The following is a 27293-nucleotide window of genomic DNA, read 5'->3' as shown; positions in this document are numbered from 1 at the left end:
AAGTCAGGTGTTAGTGGAGAAAGTGCAATGATGAAACGCGGACTACTGTGCATGAGCAAATAAACGTGGGCAGAGTACCTGCTTGGCATAACTGTACGACGAAGTAACAAAGCGGCTCCTATCTTATCAGCACGGTTCGCGTGATTTGACGCCGCCACGTGCCCGTCTAGATAACGCGACGATAACTTGCGTCAGGTGAGAACAGTGCCCGTTAGACATCGTAAGGTCGCATTGTTTACACCATTCCAGCAAACGCACGGAGGACCAACTGATCCGGGTCTTGCGGTGTGGATCCCAAGTTGTCGCCCGAGGTAACGAAACCATGCGTACAGGCACGTACCCGCTTAAAGGGCAATGACCTTTTTCTTCCAGAAGGCGTCTCCATATTCCGAGTCCGTGCCCAACGGGTTCATTATCAATGCGGGTCTAACGGTTCGCCGCTGCGAAGGGCAAGCAAGATCGGTCAGGAGTATCGCGAGTACATATGCAGAGTGCTGGCCCGTTAGCAGTTTTCTCCGCTTCTTGTATCTCGCTGTTGTCTCGAGTGCTGCTAGATGTCACACGGACGCGTATCGCGTCGAGCATGAGAACATTACACGGCTCAGATGCGTACATATCAGCGTTGTTGTTGCTGCCATGGACCGATGTTTAAAGCGTGTTCGCCAAAACATTTCTCGCCTCAGTATATATACGAACTTTGACGAAGAGAGGTGTTGCTAGTTTCTGCCGGAACAGTTCAGTGAACCCCTCGGGAGGCTGTACAACGGAGCTGGCGTGAAAAAAAATATTCATAGCTGTTGATTACACACTAACAACTCACGCTCGTAGTTCTTTTCGCAGTTTTGGAAACGCGTCATGCATCGGCTTCGAGGAGCCGCTCTGTGCGCACTGCTAGCGTTTGCTGCCACCCTACATCGCACGGTTGAAGAAAGCTCGTCTGAGCAACCTCAGGTCAAAGGTGAGTTTCAGACGCTCCCTGTACATCAGGGTCAATTTGCCAACTCCTTTATGCAGGAGTAACTTCTTGCCTAATGTTCCACTGTATTCGACAGTACTTGTACGCTGGCAGTCCATGTACTCTGCTTGCTTCCTCATAAGCGGGAGCGTACAGTTGGCCACAAAAGTTTACGGGACATGGCACCTGCGAAAGATCTGGGGCCTAATTCGCAAAGCTTCTTTGTTCGTAAGTGTTCTTTGTCATTGGTTGCCCGCCTTCACAAATAACGTGTCCAGCATTGCGATTGGCTGGAATACGCTCTTACGAACATTTCCTGCGCGACGGCCTTCCGTGCATAGGGGCCCTGAATTCGCGCGAAGCCTTGGCACATAGCATAGAATTCAAAAGCTTTAGCGTGCAGTGACTTTCGCGACTCATACGCAGTGATGTAATAAACTAGAAGGCCTTGAAGAGACACTAAAGATAAAAATAATTTGAGCTGTATGAATAAATAATTACGCTATTATGATAGAAATAAAGCCGCTCTTACAACGAGAGGCGCTTGGTAAGCCAGAAAAAAATGCAACAATGAAAGACTGATGGCGAAACCGCCTTGAAGTTTCCGCACCATCTCTCCGTGACGTCACAAATTTGACAGCGTTTTCGTATCTTAAAACGCAAGAAGCAGACGGCGTAGACATGCGAAACACCACGAGAAAAGGCACAGAAGTTTAGTAAAGGCATTATTCACATGATGGTGTATATTTGTTGCACTTAAGACATTTCATTTGCGTAATTGCGTAGGTGACAGAGCCGGCCACAGGGGCAACAGTAGGGTTAAGTACGGACAGCTATGTGTAAATAAGTCGATTATAGTTATGTGCATGCGTGTTGTACTGTATGTGAGCCATCTGAAACGACAACAGCAACAGCAAGAGCCATGGTCAGCTAAGTCCAGAGGGGTTCCAAAAAAATATCTTATAGAAAACCGCTCGTGCGATATGTTATCGCCACTATGTAATGCAAATTACAAATTGGCATTTCTTGCGGCAGTGTTTCGAGCCTGCGGTATTCCGTAACTCAGAAGCACCTGTTGCTTCTGAAAGCTGCGCGTGAATCCATGAAGTCCCTTAAGGATGCCCAGCTGATAACATTGTTTGAATGTGGACGCACTTGGTGTTGAAATCAGTGCTGATGTTTAGATTAGGTTTTTATACGGGGTTACTGTTTTTTTTCTCTGTACATTTATATGCATATGTATATATCTAGTGTTGTCTACAAGTACCTATAGTTCTGTTCATACTAGAGAACCAGTTTTTCCTTTCATTGAACAGTTGCTTTCCTAGTTTTGTATTTGATCTAGATGTGAGAGCTAGGTGTTCTATCAGTGCGTATGTAAATATTTTTGTGCCGAATGGAATTGCGACATTGCCTGTGCGCCGCAGAACAAAGGCTGTGTTTATTCGACCGTGAATTGGAGATAACAGAGACAGGAAAGCACGGAACAATGCAAGCGAGCTACAAATATAGAAACAGCATGTTTCAGTAACTGCCAGTAATTCTGTTAGGAACGCTTGTTGCTGCAGCTACATTCTGGATTTATGTTACTACCACAAAATAATATGAGACACAAATAACAAACCTGGGGCATGTCGTTTCTGTTTCAGCGCTTGTGGTGCCTGCACCTCTTAATTGTGTCGCGTTTTATATTGCGCTGGTAAGGGGAAACAATCTTTGTTTTACTTTCAGCATTATGAACGAAATGTTAGGGCAAGGGAAATTCAAGCACTCTACCAAAGCTCTAAAGCTCTCGCGTAAAACGTTCGACTAATGGTTCAACATTACATCTGTGCCTATGCGCATTCACAGATGTTGGATGGTCCACGCGAATTCTGCATTCAGCTCCAAATGTAAATACATTGGAAAAAAATATGCGTATAACAGTAGAGTACAGAAAACCGCAATAATGACTACGCTATTCAAAATGTCTGCTTAAACGATTGTGACAGTCATATGAATTTTGCAAATGAGAATCTTAGAAAAATCGGCATTCGACAGTCTGCCCAAAAATTTCAGCAGACCTTCCTCTAGTCACCATACACAATCGAAGCGCAATATCTTAAATGTGAATGAATCTTCTGTGGGCAGCTTATGTTATGGAGACAATTTCGGACTACGTTCTAATAGTATGTCGAGCATCACTTTTGGCTGGTATTTTCACTTACGAACCTTTCTAGCGTAAGAACGTTTTGCTAATACGAGCTCCGATCTACAGAGCCACGTGGTTTCAGTGTAGCCATGCAAGTGCTTGGCAATCGAAGGCGATGAAAATATTTTGCGGAAGCCTCCGATGTGAAGAGAAAGAACTGAGTTTTCATAGGAAGTTTCTTAAGCGGAATTAGGCTATGATTGTCGAAACGTGCTTGTGTAAAACTGGCTAACGCAGACCGAGACATGCTAGTACTAAGCAGGAAACGCACGCAGCAGCAGTCACAAATTCATGTAGTCGCCGTCTCATTTTTGTCCGTTTAGTTTCTCCTCAGCGTGTTTATGAAGGTTTCTCGTCAGGATACCTCGTAAAGTGTTTGGTGGAGCTTATTTCTCAGGCCAGTGACGCATGTTTTACAGTGTGTGTGCCGTTACAACAACCCTCTAGGCGCCACTGGCGGCCAACACTACCGCCGTAAAACTTGGCGCAGGAATTGTCTGATAACTGTCGTAATTAAGTGACGCCAACAATTTTTAACATACAGGATTGAACAAAAGGAGGCAGTTTGTCTGTTATATATCTTGCATGATTGAAAACCAGCGCTGCAGAAATGAGGACACACACGCTAAACGTGAACACGAACACAGACGATGATGGTTCAACCTTTTCCATTTGAAGCTGATGCTCCAAATAACAGTGCCAAGAAAGCTTTCTTTAAACGTTTTATTGCTTCGTTGAACATAGCAAAACAAGCTGCACAAAATAGGAATATTAGCCCGCTTATCATATGTCAAGATATGTTCCTACAATACGTGTAAATATGTGTACATTTCTTTTTTCATTCAACCAGTGCGTGCAAAGTAATAGTATAACTATGAGATTCAGACTAGGTCATTACTACTTCGGAATCACCAAGAGTGGCATCGATCGCTTCCCCAAGCATTGCTGGCGGTGCACATTGAGGCGCGCGATGCAATAATAAAAAAGCTACAATGTGAAGGACGCTGAAGTAAGCCTGCGACATCGAGTGATGAGCATTACCACAATTATCGATATTCATCCCGTCAGCATACATATAAAAAATCCAGGCATGCAGGCTCAACTCCAGTTGGCATCTATGTGGATGTCAGTACTTAGGTTCTGTTGGTTGTTGTGATACCCACTGACCCAAGTTGGCGTCAAAGAGGTTCATGGAAGAGTGGTTCACACCAAGTGGCGCACTAATTAGTTGGCTTCAAAGTGTTGCGATGAATAGGGACACATACTTAGTGGTACATACTTAGGGGTACATACCCCGTGGTACACATCCAGTGGCCCCAGTGGCAAATGTTTTTTTAGGCTGCACTATCTTTGAGATCGGTCCATGAAAACACCGAGATACACGCCAAAAACTAGCTGGCCTTAGCGAAAAGTGCTTCGCATCAACACTACCGAGAGAAAGAGAATAAGAAGGAGAAAGAAGGGAAAAAAAAGAAGGTGCATCACAACCGCGGCCATGCCAAAACGCACCACATCACACACAGAGCACGAACATTACAGCCGAGAGTGTAGTCCCGTAGTTGAGAACTCTAGTACAGCTCTGCGAGACCCCGTATCGAGTTAACGATCGGTCTTTCCGAATATTTCACCGGCCGAATATTTTTTTTTAATGTTGAAACTTTGCCATTGTATAATCAAGTGCTCAGAGAATTAGAACGAAAGAAAAGCCTTGGTTGTTCGAAGCTTATTATTCGCCTGCAGTTGCCATTCCTTTTAACAAGCTATACTGCACGAGACACTACAACTACTACTACGCTTAATGTAATATAGCTAACTCTGACACCACCACTACCATCATCGTTATCCTGTCGCTGTCACTGCTGCACAAATTGGACGAAACAGTTGCAGCTTTTATTTCCAACACAGAGGCTTTGCAAAACGTTACGCGAGATTTAGGGGAAGATTGCAGTAGGGCGTGTAAGACAACCACACGTCCGGTTAGAGACTTTCACGACGCTGTCCTCTTTCGACCACATCTTGTCGCACCGTCGATAGCACTTCGCGCATACCTGTCTGGAAGTGGCACGGGGCATGATAGTCACACTATATAGATAAAACGAATAGCACGACACACGAGCAGTTGTTGGTCCGTTGTAATCGCATACGAAGACGAGAGCGTTTTCTCCGACATGGCCACAACAGCATGACCTTGTAAGATAACCTAACGTAAATATTGCCTGTTCCGCATGCAAGTTACATTGTCGTCGGCGGAGGTATTGTAGGAACATATCTTGACGTATGATAAGTGTTGTAGATAAGGAGAGGCTACTATGTTAGCTACAGCCGATGTACAGAGGCAGGCGTACTCGAAGGAACCCAACAGACGTGGTGGTGTACTTCGTCTTTCTTGGTCAGGGCCCAGGCTTAATTTGCACGGAGCCTTCCAGCTCAATAATTCATTCATTTTTATAATAAATTCTTTAATTTTCTTGGTTTGTGTAAGCTTCGTTTAAGAATACAGAAGGTGCGCATCGCATTGATGTTATCTATCATGCAATTCAATTAGTCATTGTGTGCTTTCTTTATCAACTTGCGCCGTTGAGGTGGCGGTGGTGAGTTGTAGCAACAGGTGGGTTTAGTCTGGCGATCAATGCCGGCAGTTGCTCCGCCCGAGCGTCTCTTATAGAATCGCTGTGGTGTTTACAGTGAAGTTACATTGCGGTCGTTGTTTCGTTAGTCACCCTACGTTATTTATTTGATATTTAATTATTTTTCTTTTTCATTTGGGCACTTGCCCATTCGTCATTTTTTTTTTTTGTGTGGCAACAGCTCTGCATTAGAGATGTTCAATGCTCCCAACAGTACAAGGCCAGAAGCTTGCAAGGAGCTTCCTTTTATCGAGGCCATATTTTCACTCAGTGAAACTTGCGTCTGCAGATACGGCAACGCAATTTCCCCGATTTATTCAAAGAGCTCCACTTGCCAAACATGGGATTCGCTATTGATGTTGTCAAAAAGACTCGCATGAGGGTGCAACGCGAATGCTTCTGCGCTAGCTGTAGTGCGGGCCAGGCATTCTCGCTCCGGATATCGAACACGCCGGATTGCTTGGGGGGGTCGGAAGGTCCTGCTTTCTCCGTGATATTCCATTGAAAAGTTTCAGTTTCATTGTAAATTGTTTCAGTTTAAACTACTGCGCTTCACTCCGATGATCGAGTGCTCGCCAGCTTTCCAAGCATGCACAGGCGCAACCGGGAGCACAGCAGCGCACCGAGAGAGGCACCAGCGCTAAAGCTGCCCACGCCATGATATTATAACATAACACATCTTTTACACGGCATGACAATACTAGGATTCCCCAGACGCCATCGGGGGGGGGGGGGGGGGGGTCTCACCGCCCGTGATACGCGGAGGTCAACACCGTCTGCTGGTGTTACGGAAAGCGAGCTTTACGACACTTCATCGGACACTCCTCTCTCATCGGTGGACGCGGCTTGCCGTGCCCTTCCACCAGGGGAAGAACCCTCTGGCGCCTCTCTCGCACTCTTACCCCTAGCTCGCTGCGCATTGCGCCAACGGCGTGAAACTGAGCAACGCGGTAGGAAAAGCTAACGCTTTAAAAAAAAGCAAAAATAAATTAAATACAGGTAGGTTGAAGATATGCAGGTCCGGTTGGCTACCCTGAACTGGAAGAAGGGGATAAAAGGAAGAAAAAAGAGAAAAAAAAGGAAAGAAAATATCGTTGGGATATCAAGCTCACTTGCAACTACGGTGCCGCAGTTTTCTATCGGTGCTTTTTTCGATGCTATTCTTTTTCGCGCTTCGTCATCGGTGTTCGGAGCGGTGCACTACCCCGACCCGCGTTATCAGTTGGGATAAGCCGACTATGAAGAGCGGATGATGAGAATGGCATAGAATCGAGCGGAAGACATCGCTACAGAATTGCGGCCCAGAAAGTCACACATGCACTCTTTGCCACCTGTACTGGATCGTCCAGTAGTCTCCTGGGACTCTTGCCGAAAGCGCAGAGGCGCGTAACGTCACAAAGCTCGTCAATTTTTTTTTCTTTTGCAGTTAACATTATTAGAAGGGAAGCTCTGTTGCGGATGGCAGATAACTACGTGGTGGGATGAAACCAGCCGGCATAGAATGAGGTCGGAAATCGCTGGCGGAGGCCTTCGTCCTGCAGTGGCCATAAACAGACTGATGATGATAACGAGATGATAATGATAATCACGATGATGATGATCCTTATTTATCATTTTTGCCACCGCAGACAAGTCTTGGCGATGTTACGACGAGCTGGGCTGCATCAGCGTCGGCGGCGTGTTCTACCACCCGCTGTACCGGCCCATGAACTTCTTTCCAGAGGAACGAAAGGTGGTAAACACGCAGTTTCTGGTGTTCACGCGCCAGAACCCGACGCAGGAAGATTTCCTCACATGGAACTCCACCGTGGAACAGATCAGCCGCAGCTACTTCAATGCCAGCCTGCCGACCAAGATCATCACGCATGGTTGGCTTGATACCATTTTCTTCGGATCGTGGCTCAAGGTACGCGGTCATTTTGACTTCACGCCCACCGGACGAGTGGTAGTCGCTTTGATTGGTACAAGAATAACCTTGTGCAATATTGGCTGCTTTCACGGTTTCATTGGGTACACTGTAAAGAACAGTATTATAGATTGGTGTAGACTAACACAGCATCTTTATGTTCCCGTTATGAGTGTATTTCAAGAAACATTAGTTATACATGTATTTTATCACAGGAATCAAGAGACGCGAAAACGGTCTGGTCAACGGCCAAGCGTAGCGTGCACCAGCAAAAGTCTTCTTCCACTGCTTTTGCTGGCGCCCATATTTATCACTACAGAATGAATGAATAAATCAATCAATTATCTCTTTTCTCCCCGGTCAACAACGGAATAGATCCCAGACGAAAAGCTACAGTAATGTAGCTTAAGAACGTCTTGGGCCTATAAAACTAGTAAGAAACATTCCACAGCAGGAGCACGCTGGTTCTGGCTATGCATTCGCTGCCGAAATAACCACATGTCAACCATCAAAAACTCAAGTTATGAGGCGAAACATTGGGCGATGAAAGGTGTCGGACAAAAGCACGCACGAGAGTAAAATAGCAAATCGGATACTATTATGTGTACTTTTTGTTTCATTCAATTTTATTACTGTCAGGCTCATTACTGAGGCTATTACGGAAGTGGAAGAAAAGAAGCGTACTTAAATTGTAGGAATGACCATGTTGTCGGAGACCAAATAGAAAGAAAAAAGTACAGATACCTAGATACACAGATTATCAGCTTGACAAGTGGGACACATTCAGATCCGAGGTGATACTAATGCGCATGGCTCCCAAACAGAACCAACCAGCTGGGCATTGTTAATAAATGGACATAAGACAAAAAACCACGGCACATTGCCACTGAATATAACGCCACTAGCACCAACCGAAAATGCGCTCAGTGTCGTGGCCTGTACAACGGGATCAGGCAGCCTGTTCCATTCCGCTACTGTATCAGGGAATAATTTTCTAACAATTTATACAAAAATTCTTATAGTATTAATTGATGCTTTTCATAAAATATAGCTTCAAGTAACCTGCGCAGGCAAAGCATAAACATCGCGGGAGGCATCAGTTGAGGGAACAGGTGATATAAATTGTAGGCTCTGCTTGCCGTGGTTTGTTCTTACGCGGGGAACTCGTTGACGCAGAATATTCGTCCAGCTGACTGGAAAGGGTTGAGTGTTGCGGTGGAAAATGAGGGCCAAACTTTCTCTTCTTGAGTGTGGCGCTCTAACTGCAACGCCGAAGCGTAAGTGTGATGTTACAAATTTCAATCCCATTTTCTCGCACTCGCCCCGTTTTGACGCAGGAAAACTTCACGAAGCTCTCAAGACCGAGTCTTTAGTTCCATTAGAATACAGTAGATTGGATTGGACAAACTTTAATAAAGGTCACGCAAGACGCACGTCAGCGCGCAGTGGGCGTCTCCCACGCAGGGACCGACAGGGAGTATACCTGGCGGCCGCTGCGCGAGCCTGCTGGACCATTGCTGGTCTCGTAGGAGCGGGCTTCGAACTTAGAACTGAGGTGAAACAGCGCGAAAAAGACGAGGACACAAGGAAACAAATACCACAGACAGCGGGCTTCGTAGTCTCTTCTCCCACTTGTCGGAGGTAGAGTCGGGCGGAGCGTCTCTGCACTTCCAGACCACGTGTGCGAGTGTCGCCGTGACCCCGCACGATGGGCACGCATCGTCGGCGTAGACGTCCGGGTAGATGATGTGTAAGGTGGCGGGGTTCGGATAGGTATGTGTTTCCAACAAGCGTAGCGTTAGCGCCTGCGGCCTGTTTGGTTTGGAGTGCGGGGGCGGAAAGAGACGTCGTCTCAAGTAAAAGTGTTTAGTGATTTTGTTGGAAGTTACTGGGGCGCCCCTGCTCGCCTCCAACTCATCGAGACGCGGCTGCCCGGGGTTGACGACGCGGTCGGTAAGCGCGCGCGCAGCGTCGTGGGCTCTCTGGTTGAAGTTGGGCGGGAGTTTTGTTAACCAATCGAGTACACCCAAATAGGCATTGTAAAATGCAAGACGCCACAGTGAGCCGGTGCGGTAAAATCAAGGCGGCGTCTCTACACATCTTTCATTCTTGCGTCTTCTGGCATTACCCTCTCACGCAAGCGTGGTCGTTTGTATACTGAAAAAAACGTACTTTACTAATACAGCTCCAATTAATGCTCCTCTTCAGTGACATGTTTAACATTTGATAGATAGATAGATAGATAGATAGATAGATAGATAGATAGATAGATAGATAGATAGATAGATAGATAGATAGATAGATAGATAGATAGATAGATAGATAGATAGATAGATAGATAGATAGATAGATAGATAGATAGATAGATAGATAGATAGATAGATAGATAGATAGATAGATAGATAGATAGATAGATAGATAGATAGATAGATAGATAGATAGATAGATAGATAGATAGATAGATAGATAGATAGATAGATAGATAGATAGATTACCGCCTTGTTGAATACAGCCTATTTACTCGATGAATTTCACTCAGGTCTCATGCAAGTTTAGCGATATTTGTCAGATATGGAAGGCCTCTCGGCATCTATTCAAAACTAGGGGTCTATATAGGTTCCAGTTGATTATGTCAAGAATTCTGGCTAGAGAAAATCAATTAGTTCTCTTCGCGGGGCAGATATATTTTTGAAGCGCTGGAATGCCGGTACCGAAGATAGTTATCCACCCTCCTTTCCCCCCTCCCCCCTAACGGGACCTGTACGAAGCAATTAGCTCTCTAGTTTCATCTATATGTAATCGCAGGAGTTCTCCACGACCAAGCTTGGAACTTTCGCTGTCACCGAATTATCGCTCTCGCCCGTCCTGGCGCTTAGCTCCCCATTTGTCATTAGTTGCTTCGTAAACAGCCGCCCTTATTCGTTATATCAATTGTTTCCTTTATGCAACGTCAGCAGTGGGATAAAGCTGTACGTGGTTATGGTAATTTCTCATTCATTGTTTCGTTTTTTCGCTAAAGGACATGAAAACAGCCTTCCTACTGGTCGGAGACTACAACATCGTCATCGTCGATTGGCGCGGAGGCAACGGTCTTCCGTACACGCAGGCTACAGCCAACACGAGACTGGTGGGAGCCGAAATCGCTGTGTTCATCAAGAAACTTCAGGTACGGAGCGAAACATGGGCGCAACGCATCCGTGTCTTGAGGAAAAGTTATTCAGATTGAATAAGTTTCTCGCCGTTAGTAGCTCGGGGGCTCCTAACTGAATGCCACGAGATAAAAAAAGGAAATCGTATTTCTCGACAACCACTACAGCAATTTTGATTATATTGTGGTATTTAAAATAAACAGTAGCTTTTAAAGGCATTAGAGTGCCATTTAAAAGACTGTAGGAAGTAGATTTCCGATTTAGGCCACGCATGTTTTTACAAAAATTGCGCAAATGCCAAATTAAGAAAAGCACTCAAGGATCAATTTCATAAGTCAATAACTCAGTAATAAAAAACGATATCACAATTACGTAAACTGCACCCAATGATACATTTAAAGGGGACAAAATGGATATACTATACACCACTTTGAGGTATACCCCAATTTTACGTAGCACTTTTGCGAAACACTCTTAAACAGTGTAAAAATCTCACGTAAGCTGTAAATTCGTTTGTAAAATTTGTCAGCTTTAGTTGCTTTAACTGATGCAGTTTACGTAACGGCGATATCTAATTTTCGTGTTCCGTAACGGATTCTTTAACATCCCGCTTCTATTCTTCTAACATTTTATAATTCGGCAATTTTATTTATACCTTCAATCTTTAAATAGATATTCTGCTTCTTAGAATCAGTAGATTATAACGGTCTCTCTCAAATTCAACAAATTTTATTTAAATCAGTCACACGGTTGCCTCATAAAAGCTTTTTTTTTTCTTTCGTTTTACGTGTACTTGAATAGGGAAATTGGAGTTGGTCCCTAGCTAAATCTTCCTCTTACCAGCATTAATTCATCTAAAGCAACACATTTGTCTAGCACGACCACAACCATGATCATGATTCATTGCTTTAATTCTTGTTGCATAACAATCCCAATCTCTCCCCAGCAATTCTTGTGTACAGACTGCAGAGAACAGAATTACAGGGACATCTTTTCAACACATCATTTCTATCGGGTGAACTTGAGGCGGTGACCCTCTTCAGCCGCAGTGGATGGACTTTGCGAACTTAATGAATGCGTCAAATCAAAACAGGATCTCGCGCTGTCTCTGAGATAAAATCCAGGGTGAGTACCCTATGATGATAAAGATCTCTCCACGATGAGAAGCTGTGAAGGATAATTTCGATATCTCGCGTTCCGATGATTAGGATTAGTTGAAATGAATAATTGTCGTCCTCGCGATTGTAGCACGTAGTTACGAAGGAAATCTGTGCGGGTTCCTCAGAGAGAAAGTTTCGTAGTTGAGGGGAAAATCCTCATGCTCAGGGAATTTGCGTTGATTGCATTTGTGGCTTCCTGCTACATTCGGGTGGATGACAATTTTTTTTCTTTCCATGAACTTTGCTTCACATTGCGGAATTCTGCCGATATGATTTGCTGGATTAGTTAGTTATGCAGGGTTTCTAGTGATAATGGTTATATAGCTTAAACTAAATATTAATTTATGCGCGAAATTCAGGACATGATAACCTTATCAGCAAGATACAACTAAAGCGTTCACTTATGGAAGTTTTCGTGGCAATCTACGTAGGACTTTCCTAATGATGTATCTGCGAAGATACTTCGCGTCCCTGCTAAAATGTATTCTTGCGTCTTTCTTTTTTTTTTTTCTTGTTCATTCTATTGAGATTAAGGAAATCAGGCCCCGCAAATCGTTATTTGTTCACTTCGATGCCTGACCATGTGCCAGCGCTATTGATAATTACTAATTACAGCACCAGAAATTATTTTTTTTTGTTCTTGGACCAAAACGAGACCGCATAAATTCATCGTTTCACTATCTAGGTGCATTCGGATAGCCCAGCACAATGTATACTTTGCAACTACAGCAGCAAAACGGTTTTTTTCATCTTAAGCAAGGCTCTATGGTTCTATTCCACAGGCCCTCTTCGGCGCAAAACCGGAATCGTTCCACATACTCGGCCACAGCCTGGGTGCCCACGTTGCCGGCTATGCCGGTGAACGAATCCCTAGTCTCGGACGAATCACAGGCAAGAAAACATTTCTCTTGATTTTACCATGATCCTCCTTGAGAAGTCGTGAGCTCCAAGGCGACGAGAGCAACGTGAAAACAACGGCAAGCCACTAAATCTCAGACCTGACCGGAATCCGTAAGACCGATTGCAGTACGCGAAGTCCATCAGGGTGACCTAGCAACGGTGAGTAGATAACTTACTGAAAACAAACGCAGATGGGACTTCAAATGTGCACTGCCAGGACATCGACCTCTCCCGGCCCTTAAAAATTACTCCTTTACTTTGTCGTACGACTTCCTTCAATGCCAGCGAATTTCCTAATCTTATCAAGTCAACTTATCCTCTAGTGCCACAGACTGCATTTCAAATCTTTTAGGACATATTCCGTTACTCTGAACTGTGGTCACTATAGTGACCACAGTTCACTTGCACTGCGTACTACGTGGTCTGCGCAACTCCACCTCCCTGTCCGCATCTCAACTGGGATTACTAACCGCGTAGCCTTGCAGTGACGCGACGCGAACGTTTACTCATAATGAGGATTTTGTATCGGGCTTCGTGCGGCTTCAATGCTTTAACCAACAACACACCTCGCCCTCACCCCCCCCTCTTTTTTTTTTTTGCGGGTGATAGTAGGATTTGTTTCCGTGTTTCTGTTTCATTTTTTTTATTCTGGTTATTTTAAAACTTCCCAAATTTTCTTTTTCTTTTACTGATACGATACTTATTCTTAGATTCTAGTTCATTTTCATTGCACATAGCGTAACAATTTTTTTTTATATCTAAATCTTGACCAATTCTCTAAAGTAGATATGCTCTAGCACCATATAAGTACGCACTCTACTCGGCTACTGTACCCGCGTTTGTTTTTATACTCGCGCTACCGTCATCCTGACGAACATATATCGAACACGTAGCCCGATTGCTGGAGAGATATTGGTGGTCTGGTTAGTTGTCCGTTTACGACATTATTAGCTCGCTTCCGACTTGCCTACGCTGCAGCCGTGTTTCACCGTGGTTGGCTGCAGGTCTGGACCCAGCCGAGCCGTACTTCCAGAAGATGCCGAAGGAAGTCCGCCTTGATCCTACCGACGCCGAGTTCGTAGATGTCGTCCATACCGACGGCGCCTCGTTTGTCCTCGACATACGTAAGCTGGGCGATAAGCGAGAGATGCAATAGCTTTGTCACTGCAAGAGACAAAATTTATACATTTCAAATTTATGCGTACTCATAATGCTTCGAGCGGCCAGTCGCGTGGCAATTTTTCATGTATTGGGCTGCTGAGCACGAGGTCGCGGGATCGAATCCCGGCCACGGCGGCCGCATTTAATTAGATGGTGGCGAAATGCGAAAACACCCGTGGTACTTAGATTTGTGCACGTTAAAGAACCCCAGGTGGCCAAAATTTCCGGAGTGCTCCACTACGGCGTGCCTCATAATCAGAAAGGGGTTTTGGCACGTAAAACCCCATAGTTTATTCAATTTTTCATGTATTCGCTGGCTTCTTCGATCCTTGGAAAAAAAATTTTATGAAGCATGTATGGAGCAACAGAAAGCTGTATCGGAAGTTTTTCGTGTTTGTCTACGATTTCCACGCTGACACTTTTCATCTGACTATATCTGTGAAGATGAATAATTAATTAATACTAAAAATACATTTAGGCGGAATGCTAAAAATAATCTGAGTATCTCCAAGCGACAGCAAACAACAATGCCTTGGTTTTGTCCAGCTACGTGGCATTTGCGTATATTTGAAGTTTGACTCAGGTTACATGGGACATACGGTGTATACCCCTACTCACCGAAATTTTCTAACCAATAACAAAATATTATAAAATAAAGCTGTCGCTCTCGGTATTCAACTCAGTGGGGAGCCTGCGAAGTGAGTCAACTCACGACATTTATATCCCTTAAGCCACATCACAGCCGTCAGAATCCAGTAACGCTGCAATAATAATATTTGGGGTTTTACGTGCCAAAACCACTTTCTGATTATGAGGCACGCCGTAGTGGAGGACTCCGGAAATTTTGACCACCTGGGGTTCTTTAACGTGCACCTAAATCTAAGCACACGGGTGTTTTCGCCCCCATCGAAATGCGGCCGCCGTGGCCGGGATTCGATCCCGCGACCTCGTGCTCAGCAGCCCAACACCATAGCCACTGAGCAACCACGGCGGGTAACGCTGCAATACAGTCTGCGTGCACTATACAACAGTACGGCGCAGCGTTATCAAGTTCCCGCGCTCGTTCGGATACAAAGCTATTCAAGAGAGTACCCTGTGATCAGGGGTCGCGCAGAACAGACACGCCGCGCTACACCTCAAACCCGACGCATCTACAGTGTAGGTCTCCAAGCCTTGCAGAATCCTGCTTTGCCGTGGTGAAAACGAAATGTAACGCTTCAGCTCTCATGATCCTCACAACTCCCTTACGTGAGATATGGTATCTATCGCATTCCTTCACTAATTAACGGGAACGCTGCGGCGGCGGCCCGTCGTTTCCAATTTTAGCTGAAAAGTGCCTCCTTCGAAGTTGGTATCCATAGTTTCGCAACTGTAATCGCATCGCTGATGAAATAACCGCTGTGGTCGACAGGACGGGGACAAGGTAGCTTATCGACAACTGGCAAAAAAAAAGTGCCTACTCTGGCAGTTGAGCACTCTAGACAAGAACTGCACATGTAGAAGAGGCGCGTGTGTGTTGAAGCGATATGCCTGTCAGATTACAGGCTTTTTGCACCGTGCAGTACCAAGTTGCTGCGCGGGAAAGGGTGAGGAACACGGGAGGGGGGGGGGGATTCTAAAGCTCTGCAGTTTTACATGCCGTAGCTACGACTTGATTACAAGGCACCACGTAGTGAGGGGGGGGGGGGGGGGTCTCCTGAATAATTTTGATAGCCCGGGTTTCTTCAAGGTGAACGTAAATCTAAGTACAGGGCCGATTTTCTTGCATTTCGTTCCGCCCGAAATGTAACCGCCGTGTCCGGGATTGAACCCGCGACCTCGAGCTCAGCAGCACAGCGACATGGTCGCTAAGCTGCTTAATTTAGCGAATGGAGGGCGCCTTCTGACTTCAGTGAGCACATGCAGTTAGAGTGAATAAAGTGTCTGGGAGTCGATCATTTGCAACATGTATTTACACTATATGTGGATAAATGTTCTTTGTGCTGATATTCGTGACTTACAATTGCTTTTTTTTTTGCTAATAGAGACCCTTGTCTTCTTCTGCAGTTTATGAATTAATGTGTCAGCCTTCGCAGCGCGCACAGTTAGTGTTTTCTCTTGTTTCTTTATTTCTTTCTTTGGATATGCTCACTTTAAACCTTCTTCCTCCTTAAGTGCATCTGGTTTAACATGTCTGGTTGAGTCATATTCCCTGCTTTCATCTCCATTGTCAACAGCATATTTACATTATATACCGTTTCTTCCTCTCAATAGTGAAAGGAGAAGGGCTCGGAATGTACGATCCCGCTGGTCACGTGGACTTCTACCCCAACGGAGGCATCAAGATGCCCGGATGCGAGTTCAGTACGAGAGTGTTCAAGTTCGTCACAGAAGGTCTGGTCAATGGTGAGCCCTGCCTCCAAATATAACCCGATAAGTTCTGCTCTGGACTCGTGTGGGGCAGCGAAGCTAGCGAGTTCATGCATAGCTGGAGATTCTGTGAAATATTTAGGGAATATTGGAAGAGGTAAGGCACTCCACAAAAACTACGCACAACGATGTGTAGGCCCAACAGGGCACTGAAATTACGCAGGACACTGAAATTAACAGGCATGCAAATGCAAAATAAACAGTTGTTAGAAAAAAACAGAAGTTACGGAAAAGGAAAAGAAAGAAATTGACTTGCCATGCCAGCCCTTCGAAAATGGATGTCCAGCGAAGCTGTTGCGAAGCCACCACTACAACTGTTAAAGGGGGGGGGGGGGGTATGCAATGCTTTATTGATGGTTCGGATGCTTGTTTTGAGCTTGTTCATTATTGAAACGTAAGCTGTTCTGTATGCCGTATGCGAGATTCCAATGAATGTATGCACTGTTCGCTTCACTTCGCTGAGTGCTTGTAGCCTCTGCATCACGAGGAGGATGAGCCATTGATGACGACGATAATTTTTTTTCACGGACTGACACGAGAAATGCCGACCACCGAGAGGCTAATAGCATCGCTGTAAAAGCTAATGAGGTATTTGTGTGCCCTAGACAGAATAAATGGTCTGTTAAAAGGAAAACATCACTGCAAAGCTAAACAAGCAAATTAGCGCAAGATGGAAGGATTAATTAGTCAGCAGTCGAGGTAAGTAAGAGACGATTAGAGCACTCGTGGTAGAAAAGCAGGGGAGACAATGACAGGACCGGGGTCATTGCAAGTGTAAGTACCAGTACAGTATATTTAGTGATATACGTCTTAAATGCTAAAGTTAATATGAAAAATCAGATAGGAAAAAAGCTAGATAGCGATATATGTAATAAAACCTCAATAAATCAAGCAGGGCAGGTGTCCGTTTCGAAGGGGGACTCGAGTTGGAGGGCTGAGTGGAAGGACGTTCTAGAGCATGCTGTGGTATGGGACTATAGAATTACGGAAACGACAGAGCGAATTCAATAAAGTGGCAACCGGCTTACAATAAGCGACACCGCACGGTGTCACGTTGGCAGAAAAAAAAACAACAACGTTTCGCTCCCCGCAGGCGCCCGCGCCATCGGCATTTGCCACCACCAGAGGGCGATCGACTACGTCATCGAGTCCATCACCGACGTGCACTGCACGTCGCTCGCTTTCGCCTGCTCCTCGTACGAGATGTTCGAGAAGGGCCGCTGCTCGGACTGCGGCCGCGACGGCTCCAAGTGCGCGCGCATGGGCATACACTCAGACGGCTGGAAGCGCTTCAAGAACGACAGCCGCTCGGTGCGCATGTTCACGGGGACGAACAGGGAGCCCCCGTTCTGCCGTGAGCACACGTGGAAGAGAGCAGGCCTAGTTAGGCCTAACTCTTACCCTATGCCTAGCGACCTCGCCATCGTCATCCGCATTCAACGGCTGTATACAGGCGCTGCAACCTATATATACTGGGCTTGAAGACTGTGTTCCTTAAAGCCTAACCAATAAGCTAGGCTTCTTGCTTTTAGAGCAACAAAACGGCTACCACTAGACGAGGCTTCGTGGTACAGAAAGAGCAATAAGAAGCACAGGCAGCGACGCCATTTTTGTGTTACAGATAGGCTTAACTCCTAATTCTTTCAACGGGCACTAAGCAAAATATTGAGCGCGGATGTATCGATAATGCGTGTTTCTGGAACAGCAGTCACGTCACTCTTATCGTTACTTTTATCGTGAGTAGCGACGCTATGGTGATGTTCGCCGCCCGTGGATGCCAATAGTTCAGTGTGACGTCATGTATTTCGTCAGCATCTAACCGTCAAAATACATGATGTACCTGGTAACAAAAATTACACTGCATTGTAAAGAAATCTCAACGGAGCATATTCTGAGAACTTTTTGTGCGCAAGAACCACCCAAATGCGAGAAAAATAGGTTGAAAATTCATGATGTCACGCTGACGTACCGGCGCTGCTATTTGCGCGCGAAATTCAAGGCAGAAAATGTTGACCTCGGCTCTTCTCGCTCTCCCGCCGGAGAAATCCAATGAGAGTTCTGAAAAAAAAAATTCGGTAGCCTGGACTGATTTGTTGTTGCTTTTAGTGACCACTTGTCTGGAAAGAAGGGCATAAATTCCCACGTAATACTTTCATCCCTTTTTGTTTTATTTGTCTCAAAAGAGCATCAGAACTTCCAAAGCACGAATGTTGCATCTCTCTCGCCTTCATGTCTTTTATTTAGGCACGTTTTCACAGATGCTTTCATAAATAATACTTGTTTTGTACTTATTTGTTTACCACGCCACTAAGATGTTATATACGATCGCAGTATTTATAGATAAATAAATAAATAACTAAATAACACTGGATTTCACGCGCGATGCATGCACAGTATATAGACAGTTTAAAGTGCATCTACAGTTAACAAAACGCGAGTATCTCAGTCATCCGCATTTCTTTTGCCATCAATCATTAAATCAATTATGGGGAACTCCGGTATTTTCTTATAAAACCATGAAAAGCTTGGTGATAACCTTCCCGTGCGCTTTTATCATACTTTAATGATGTTCGGTTGTTGCCTGTGCATATCACGATCCTTCGTGTTTCTTTCTTTTTTTTTCAGATTCTCATGAAACAATCGCTATAATCCTTATATCCATATTTCAAGAGACTCATGTGGACTCCTTCACTCCTGTGACCCTCCTATAGTTACTGGACTGTGCTTTTTGGTGCTCGTGCCCGTACCCGACACAATCTTTTTGCACTTGTGTTTGTAAATCTATCTTATTTTTTGAAGTATCCATCGTTCTTTTTATTTTTATATTTTTCTTGCGTTACGAAAGTGGGACCGAACGTAAAGGCTTGACGTTCCAAAGCTCAGCAGGAGACTATAAGGGATGCCGCAGTGGAGGGTTCTAGATTAATTTGCCCACCTGCGGTTCTTTAACGTGCCTTAATCTAAGTAAATCAACGTTTTGGCATTCCGTTCCCATCGCAAACGAAGTCGCCGCTCTCAGGATTCCAACCCGTGACCTCGTACCCGGCAGCGCAACGACATAGCCACTCATACACACGGTGAAGTTTGACAACTGTTCAGAATAGTAACCATGGTTCTCCTACTTTACGCAGTATTCCACTACCTGGTGAACGTCGAGATGTTCAACAATCCGGGCGCTTCCGCTGCAAGCGGTGACTTGATTCTCAATCTCGAAGGAACGAGGGACAGTTGCGATATGAAAGTCAACAGAGGGTACGTTATACTAATTCCCACATCGCACTTAGCGCTTATAGCACTTCTACACTGCTGGACGGCTTGAACATGCCAAACCTACTGTCCAATCTACTGCCCAAACAGAGAACAGCCACACTGCGACGGAGTACCGACACATGTTTTCGAAGCCGCAGAAACACGACCGCACATTTCCTGCGCGTAAATGGATCATATTTATGAAGTACGAAACTGGAGAAAACATTATAGGATATTTTAAATTCATACTATTGTTAGCGCGAACGGATCGCACGAATGCATTATGACGTCATGATGCGTGCAGTTCCCGAGTATATACGAACTGAAGATGGGTCGTGTAAAAAAGCATTGAACTTAGGCAGCTCTGGTCCTTCCCACTAGTTCATTTTTTGGGGGAGGGGAGTGGGGGGAATGAGAGGAAGGCAAATCAGAAACATCATGTCTGTACTCTTCTAACGCATTACTTGTACGTCAGTGAAAGTACCAGCTGCTTAGCACCTGGGCCAGTGCGCATAGAAGTAATTTCCGACGAGTTTCCTGCTGGTGTTCCAGCTTCCAAGACGACGGTACAAGTCGGGATGAAATGGTCAAGCGCCGACACTCAAAGAGTCAATTTTTGTTCAAACGATGCGATCATCATCACAATCATCAGCCTATTTTTATGTCCGCTGCAGGACGAATTCGTCTCCCAGCGATCTCCAATCACCCCTGCCTTTCGCGAGCATATTCCAACTTGCGCCTGCAAATTTCCTAATTTCGTCACCCGACCTCATTTTCTGCCGTCTTCGACTGCGCTTCCGTTTTTTAGGCACCCATTTTCTAACTCTAATGGTCCACAAATAAGCTCGAGAACAACTTAAAGACCGCGCAAAGGCCGAAAGAATGAAAAATGTTAGGCAATTACATATATACAGAAAAATAAAAATAAATAAAACGCGAGAAACCCACAAGAACGTGGTTGCGCTTCACATAAATTAGACCCACGGAACACTGCGTGTACTGGAATTGAAAAAGACAAGCCCAGTTGTCGAAACGAATTGGTTACCGCTTTTACCTTGTTCTCGTTTTGCTCATCGTCTTACATGTACTGGTGAGGTATAAATGATATTTTTCGGATGTCCGAGTAATAGACGGCTGGCTATAACGCCTTCCTTTTCTCTCTCCCTCTTTCCAGCGTCAACCACTACATTTTTTTCTCCCTCTGGGCGAAAAAGAATTTTAGTGTATCACCAGCATGGGCGTACAGGGTGATATGCTTGTGAAGAGTACTCGCCTCCCTGATGACATGTTGCCTTCCTCTTTTTTTTTTTTTTACCTGCTCTCGTATTTTGAATAAGATGGTTAATTGGGGTTGTCAGCAGTTGTGCTGGTTTCCTTGACTCACGTTTTCTGTAGCCCTGCCACACTTTTATGAGCGCATCACCAATTCGTCCCGTTTCCCCCCTTTAATGAGGCTCCACTCTTTCAAGTGTTTCTTAAATCTCCCACACTTATAAGTAACTGCGCTTGAATATTGCAAGCATGAAGTCTAGTCGCGTCGATGGATTCACAAGATTTTAGAAATGGTTTTAGGCGCAAAAATAAGGCGCGGGCAACAGAATAAAATACACGGACAGGCGTATAAACAGTGTGACAGTGCGGACAGTTCGCCTGTCCGTGTCTTTTATTCTGTTGTCCGTGCCTTATTTTTGCGCCAGAGCCATTTCTAAAAGCCATGTACCAACTAGCCCGGCAGCAGACGTCACTAAATTCACAGGATCCGTCCGGAAACTCCTTACTCTGCATACATCGAACTCTGCAAACAAATGCACGTCATAAAGTCGTTTTCGAAAAGTGGGGCCCCTCTTACAGCTTGCATCGTATCAGTCAGAAGCTTTGGAAGGGCCTAAAGTGGGATAAACACATACGCGCGCGCGCTCTGTGACTCCGATAACAATACACATGTTCACACAGACGTTTACTACACCGTTTCACACTTGTGTTAATTTTGTTAATTAGAAAATTACGTTTTTCGGCTTCTCGAGAGATTGTACCGTGGACATCTCCGAGTTATTCAGCTCAAGAATTAGTATTAGCTATGTGGCTCAGGCAATCTCAAAGATAACTGAAAAGGTTAAAAGAGAAACTAGAACGATAGCACAGCTGATTACACATGTCGAACGGATGAGCCGATATTTTACTGCTAACCTCTCGGATGAATTTTCTTTTTTCAGCACTGTCACGCTGTACCCGAAGGCTAAGTACAGCTTCGTGGCTAAGACACCGGTACACGTCGGAGACATCAAGAAAGCATTTATCACGTACAAGAGCAACAGCCTACTCAGCATTTTCTCAGCCAAGATGCACTTGTGGAAAGTCAAAATCATGCCCATGAACAAGCCAACGAGCAGGCAGTGAGTATTGCGAACTCATCGGTATATCGAACTGTGCTAAACCTGTCGTGTTATTCGGCTGAGTAACCTACTACTCCAGAATGTATAGCGGTCGTGGCTGGGCTACAGCACCGACAGGCAGATGCACGGTATGGACGCGGTTTGCACCATGGTCCAATCACTATACCATGCAAACCAGCGTGTTGTTGAAAAGCTGGCACTGTATTTTATCATTTTATTGCGATTTGCATACTTATATAGATTATTTTAAATTTATTTAATTAAAGGAAACGCCTTTGAAATTTCTCCGCTGCTGGGCGTAATTGAAAGCACGTCATTGAGGTTCCGCAAATACAGCAGTCTGACCCTTTAACGTTGCGCCACGAATGAGCAGCGAGGGAATGACTGTGTGTTAGCACGCGCCGACGCGTCACCGCTGCAATCTCGGAGGCCACGCAAAAGGAGGGGCGAGTTGACGAGCGTGCTGCTAGATGGCGCAGCCGGTCAAGAGGGAAGCGCCGGAGAGGAGCCGGCCTGCAGTGCATGGCTCATACGTGACGCGTTTCGGCAATGATGACAATACGGTGTGTCACTACACGGCCGTCATCGTGAGATGGGCTCTATCGGAAATTTTTCAACAAACACTTCTTCTCATTGTACTCATTTTTCGCTGTTTGCTCACATGTGCCCTTATTGCTGGGATCTACTACTTGGCATGACACGGAGTAAGAAGAATAAAAATGACTTATTGTGTCGTAAAATACAGGCACTGGAGTCATATTTTGTGAGGACGCGTTTCACCCGCTTAATTAATGTATCATCGCCCGTCTCGATCAATGATACAAGGAATCGAAAATGAAATGGAACTCTGCGAAATACGGATGGCCTGAATTTAGTGCACATAGCGTCTCGGGCGGTGATTGTGTCGGTTCCAACGTGGTTCTGGCAAAGACGCCAGCAGCTTCCCGACCACGTCTCCACGACATTGAACCAGGTTTCCCATGACAAAGAATATGATACAGCGACGTCATCCTAGCCGCGATGCTTGAGGACCAGCCCGGCGAGATAAGACGTCACGTACAAGACATGTCTACAGACTCTTTTCATCCGAGTCCATCACAGCATCCGTCTCGCCGAGTGGCCACTCCCGGCCACAGCGGGGACGTGGTTTCGAGCGAGCAAATCACAAGGAACAAATATAATAAAATAAAAAAAATTCCTGCAATAATCGGTCCCTAGGCCTAACTTCACACGGATGTTGCATCGATAAGGGAGCGTGGTATAAACGGCTTCTCATTGCTACATCCACGCCGGTTCCTTTGCGCATCGCGAAGGTAAATTTCAAGACACCTTGTTAAATACCATCACTGAATTTAGTAGACTTGTTTCATCAAGCGTAGAAGCAGAAGTACACGTTTTCTGAAAAGATTCCGTGCGAAAGATATGTTACATTGTATCTTCGGAAATAACCGCGGCACCGTCATGCTTATTAACGCTCTCCGTGCGGTCACATTCGGGGTGAGCATTTCGGCTATCTGCAGAAAGACGCCGTCACCGTTCTTTTTACGTGTAAAATTACTCTTTCAGTCCGCCTATAGGAGCAGGCCATATACATTCATGATTTATTCTCAAAGAAACAGACGAGTAAATAATTATGGGATTTTCGGTGCCAAGAACACGATCGGATTATGAGGCACGCCGTAGTAGTGGACTCCGGAACAATTTTGACCGCGCGGGGTTCTTCATTGGGCACCTAGTGGACGGTAGGTGGGCGCTTTTGCATTTGACACCCATCAAGATGCGGCCGCCCTGGCCGCGATTTGATTCCGCACCCTCGTGTTTAACACCTCAACGGCAAAGTCACTAAGCAACCACGGTGGAGAAACAGACGAGTAGTTCAAAGCACGACACTAAGCAAACCCATCACCAAATCCACCTTACGTGCTAAATTACTACTAAATATTGTCAATGTCTTAGAGGACTCCAGACTCCATGCACTCCGGACTCCATTATCAATCTGACAAGCAATATAGCTAACAGAATTCAACAGCTGAAGGGGTAGAGGAAGGCAGTACAGTACGTACAAGTCAGTTACTTGCAGTACCTTTCTTAATAATTGAATTCCGTCACTTACCAAATGGACCAGATTCCCTTCCTTTCGACAGCAGCACTGGTGTGGCGTTCAATGAAAATGAAATGTCACCTAAAGCGCGCAATGGCTTCCGACGACGCCTACGTCATCCTTCAGGCGCATGCACTATCCGTTGATTGCGAGCGATCCCGTGTGGCCCAGACAGTTTCTCACTATAGTGAGAAACTATATGGTGTGGCGTGTAATACTTGTTCAAACGCTGCCGACCATCGGTGCGAAGAAACTGGAGCCACACAGTGTAGAGCAGAATTTGCATTGGTGCAAGTAGCATATTTTGCCGGGTACTGCGGGAGCGGGCGTAAAGAATAAAAGAACAACCATAAGATCAACCATGACAGTGCTCAGCTTGTTCTTATCGCTATGCTTGAGGCCAGTGGTCACTCTCCGTGACTTTGTCGTTATCTGCCCCGTCATCAAACCCGCAGCCCCGCGCGAGAAGCGCAGACGGCTGCGATCGAGATTAAAGGCGCTTGCTCTAAACGGGTGTGCGAAAGCAACAGATCATCTTAATCTTTTTTTTTTTTTCTCACAGGCAAAGAACAGAACGAACGATGGTTTTCTGCTCCACAGCTCTGGGCGGACTGACTTCCGGGAGGCTAACAGCCCTGTCGCCGTGCTGAGATTCCAATAATTTATTGAAACGCAATTCTCGATGCATTTTCTCCTGCTGCCCATCGCTGTTCGTCTTATGAGGCTGGTTCACCCAGTTCAGCCATCACTGCAGCACTCGTCACATTAACATGGACCTCCTGTTCGACGACAGGCAATAAATGCGGCAGTATCGTCTGTTTGTTGATGCTTAATGTGGCATTCTTTCGACACCACCTCGCTTTTTTCAGCATAACCACAAAGCTGGCTATGTGCGCCAGACGCTGGGCGCACAATTGTGCTCGCCAAGGTAGTGCGTCGAAAATGAAAGCACTGATAAAAATAATTGTATTTATTAACATGCTCAAGGTGTTCTAGAAGAAACTGTTTGGAAAGTAGATGGCTGGGTGTTTGTGCTAGTTGTGTGTCGGCACGTAGCGAGTTCACTTCTTTCATTGTTTTTCACGATATTTTGCATAAGGCATATTCGTTCGAGTGGTTGGAAAGGCTTCCTACAAGTATGCTAGACACGAAACACTTAACGCTCATTATCTTATCTGACGTTCCTACACAAAGAGTTCTCGCACGGAGTCGCACGTTTACAGTTTACAATTCCTAATCCATGCCAATGCTGTACGATTTACACGATCGTGAAGATGTAAGAAATGTGGTGAAACTAAGTTTTCTGCGGGCAAAAATGATTCGCCACTAAAGGCGCTGTACTGCGACGACATTTAGAAATGGAACGAGCAAAGAGAACACAGGGCACGCGGTGTCCTTGGAACATGTGCTCTGGCTCGTCCCTCCTGTAAATGGTGCCGGGTTGCAGGATGGATCGTTACCAACTTTCCCAACTCGCAGTCCTAAAAATATTAATGTTTCATCATCTTCAGCCAGCTATACGTCGAACGCAAAATGAAGGCTATTCTCTGTGATTTGAAGTTATGCGTGTATTGCTTCAGCTGAATCTTCTTTATTAAAGGTGAAAAAGTTGAGAACTTTAGCCACAAGGTAGGGCCGACTATCCTAAAATCATAGGTAGAAAAAAAAAAGCTAGTGAAAATGCAGAAGCCTTTAAAAATCTATCAGAAATAGAAAAACATCAACAGAGCAAGTCCATAGATCACAGAGAAAAAAGAAGGGCAGATTATGGCAATAAGAAAAGCAGCAGAGTACAGGAAATTAGAAATATATGATACCTAGCGTTCACGAAGAATTTATGAATTTGCTGCCTATGTGAAAATCTCGCAGTACTGCCAACCTCCGCTTGTTGAGGCACAGCCAGGGTCCAAGTATTTTTTGCACAGAGAAAGGGTGCCTGTTGGAGGCCTTCAGATGACTGCGGAACATCTCTCTCTCTCTCTCTCTCTCTCTCTCTCATTTTCAATCTCAAAAGACTCTGCGACCTCTGCTAATCCTCTGCGATTTTCGATTAGATTTACCTTCCCATGACGTCCATTGTTTTAATCTCCAAGAACATCGCTTATCTCTACTACGTTTTTATATTTTTTACATGATGTTGTTCAAGAAGAAGGCGGAGTGTAGGCCTCCTGGAGAAACTTTCGCATTACCCCAGCAGAACCTATTTCTGATTGAGTTCCTGAGATAAAAGCATATGTCTAAGCGCCCATTTCAGTTCACTTCGTTCTACGTGGTCTTCGGCAGCCCAACATGAAGGCGTGTCTAACCGAGCTACTGCTTAGAACTGTAACTGTTCTAAGCAAAAAGCAAGAAAAGAAACAATATCCAAGTTTTGTACTTACCTCATAGAATATTGAGAGCGGGAGCTCCTGGGTGCTTATGAGTTGCCTATGAGTTGCTACTGAGTTGCTACTGGGCGTCCTCTAGTGCATGTGAAGCAGGCGTCGGGCGGAATTTGATATGCACTGTGGAAACACTTGTCCCAAACACGTCAGACGAACTTGTAACATTTACGCTGCTCCTGCGTCGCGCACATCATTAAGTTTATGCACTCTTGGTTGGTGGTGCGTTTGCCTTCAATGTGTTAGACGGAGAGGGAAAGGGATATTGCCACAGCGATCGCCACAGTGTCTTGGTAGCACGCCAGTTTGAGAGAGAGGCTGAATTCTCAGCGTATAGGTTATGCCAACTGAATGTACGCACTATAGTTTCTCACTGCCCGTACAGGTTGTGCATTAACGAACACTCCACCTTTTAAATAGTGGAATAATCGCGACACTGACATTCCAATTCGCGGAAGCGTAGAATGCAAACCATGCAATACATAGCCCATGGTCCCATTGTTGTGACAAGTGTCGCTTCTTGCATACCAGTGGCCTTGTCTGAAAGCATCGGCTGTCGGTCCATTAATGTGATGTCGTGTCGTTGAACAAACCCCATCCCTCCTCCCTTACACATCTCCCCCCTTTAGCCATATCTAAGAGGCCTTTGTCTAGAGGTGTCCTAAAACGGTTTCAGAGACTAGGAACACATTAATAAAAAAATACTGAAAA

The 27293-nt window shown here is 45.3% G+C and overlaps 1 protein-coding gene across 3 annotated transcripts; it reads left to right on the top strand.

The window, feature by feature from the left end:
* Positions 1 to 204: 204 nt before the first annotated feature.
* Positions 205 to 25029, top strand: LOC142560116 (pancreatic lipase-related protein 2-like). 3 transcript variants are annotated; one of them, XM_075671940.1, is made up of 11 exons: positions 205 to 311; positions 841 to 958; positions 7402 to 7679; positions 10699 to 10845; positions 12771 to 12879; positions 13893 to 14012; positions 16303 to 16434; positions 17552 to 17812; positions 19590 to 19710; positions 21921 to 22100; positions 24764 to 25029. In XM_075671940.1, exons 2-11 carry the CDS (start codon positions 856 to 858, stop codon positions 24849 to 24851), a joined length of 1539 nt encoding a protein of 512 aa, XP_075528055.1. In that variant the 5' UTR covers positions 205 to 311; positions 841 to 855; the 3' UTR covers positions 24852 to 25029. The 3 variants fall into 3 exon arrangements, with proteins under 3 accessions (XP_075528055.1, XP_075528057.1, XP_075528056.1); XM_075671942.1 differs by having other exon boundaries at positions 829 to 958; XM_075671941.1 differs by lacking the exon at positions 205 to 311 and having other exon boundaries at positions 352 to 958.
* Positions 25030 to 27293: the final 2264 nt, after the last annotated feature.

This window comes from Dermacentor variabilis, chromosome 10 (genome assembly GCF_050947875.1).
Source record: "Dermacentor variabilis isolate Ectoservices chromosome 10, ASM5094787v1, whole genome shotgun sequence".
Lineage (NCBI taxonomy): Eukaryota > Metazoa > Arthropoda > Arachnida > Ixodida > Ixodidae > Dermacentor > Dermacentor variabilis.
The sequence above is the reverse complement of the archived record's forward strand: the minus strand, read 5'-3'. Positions and strand labels throughout refer to the sequence as shown.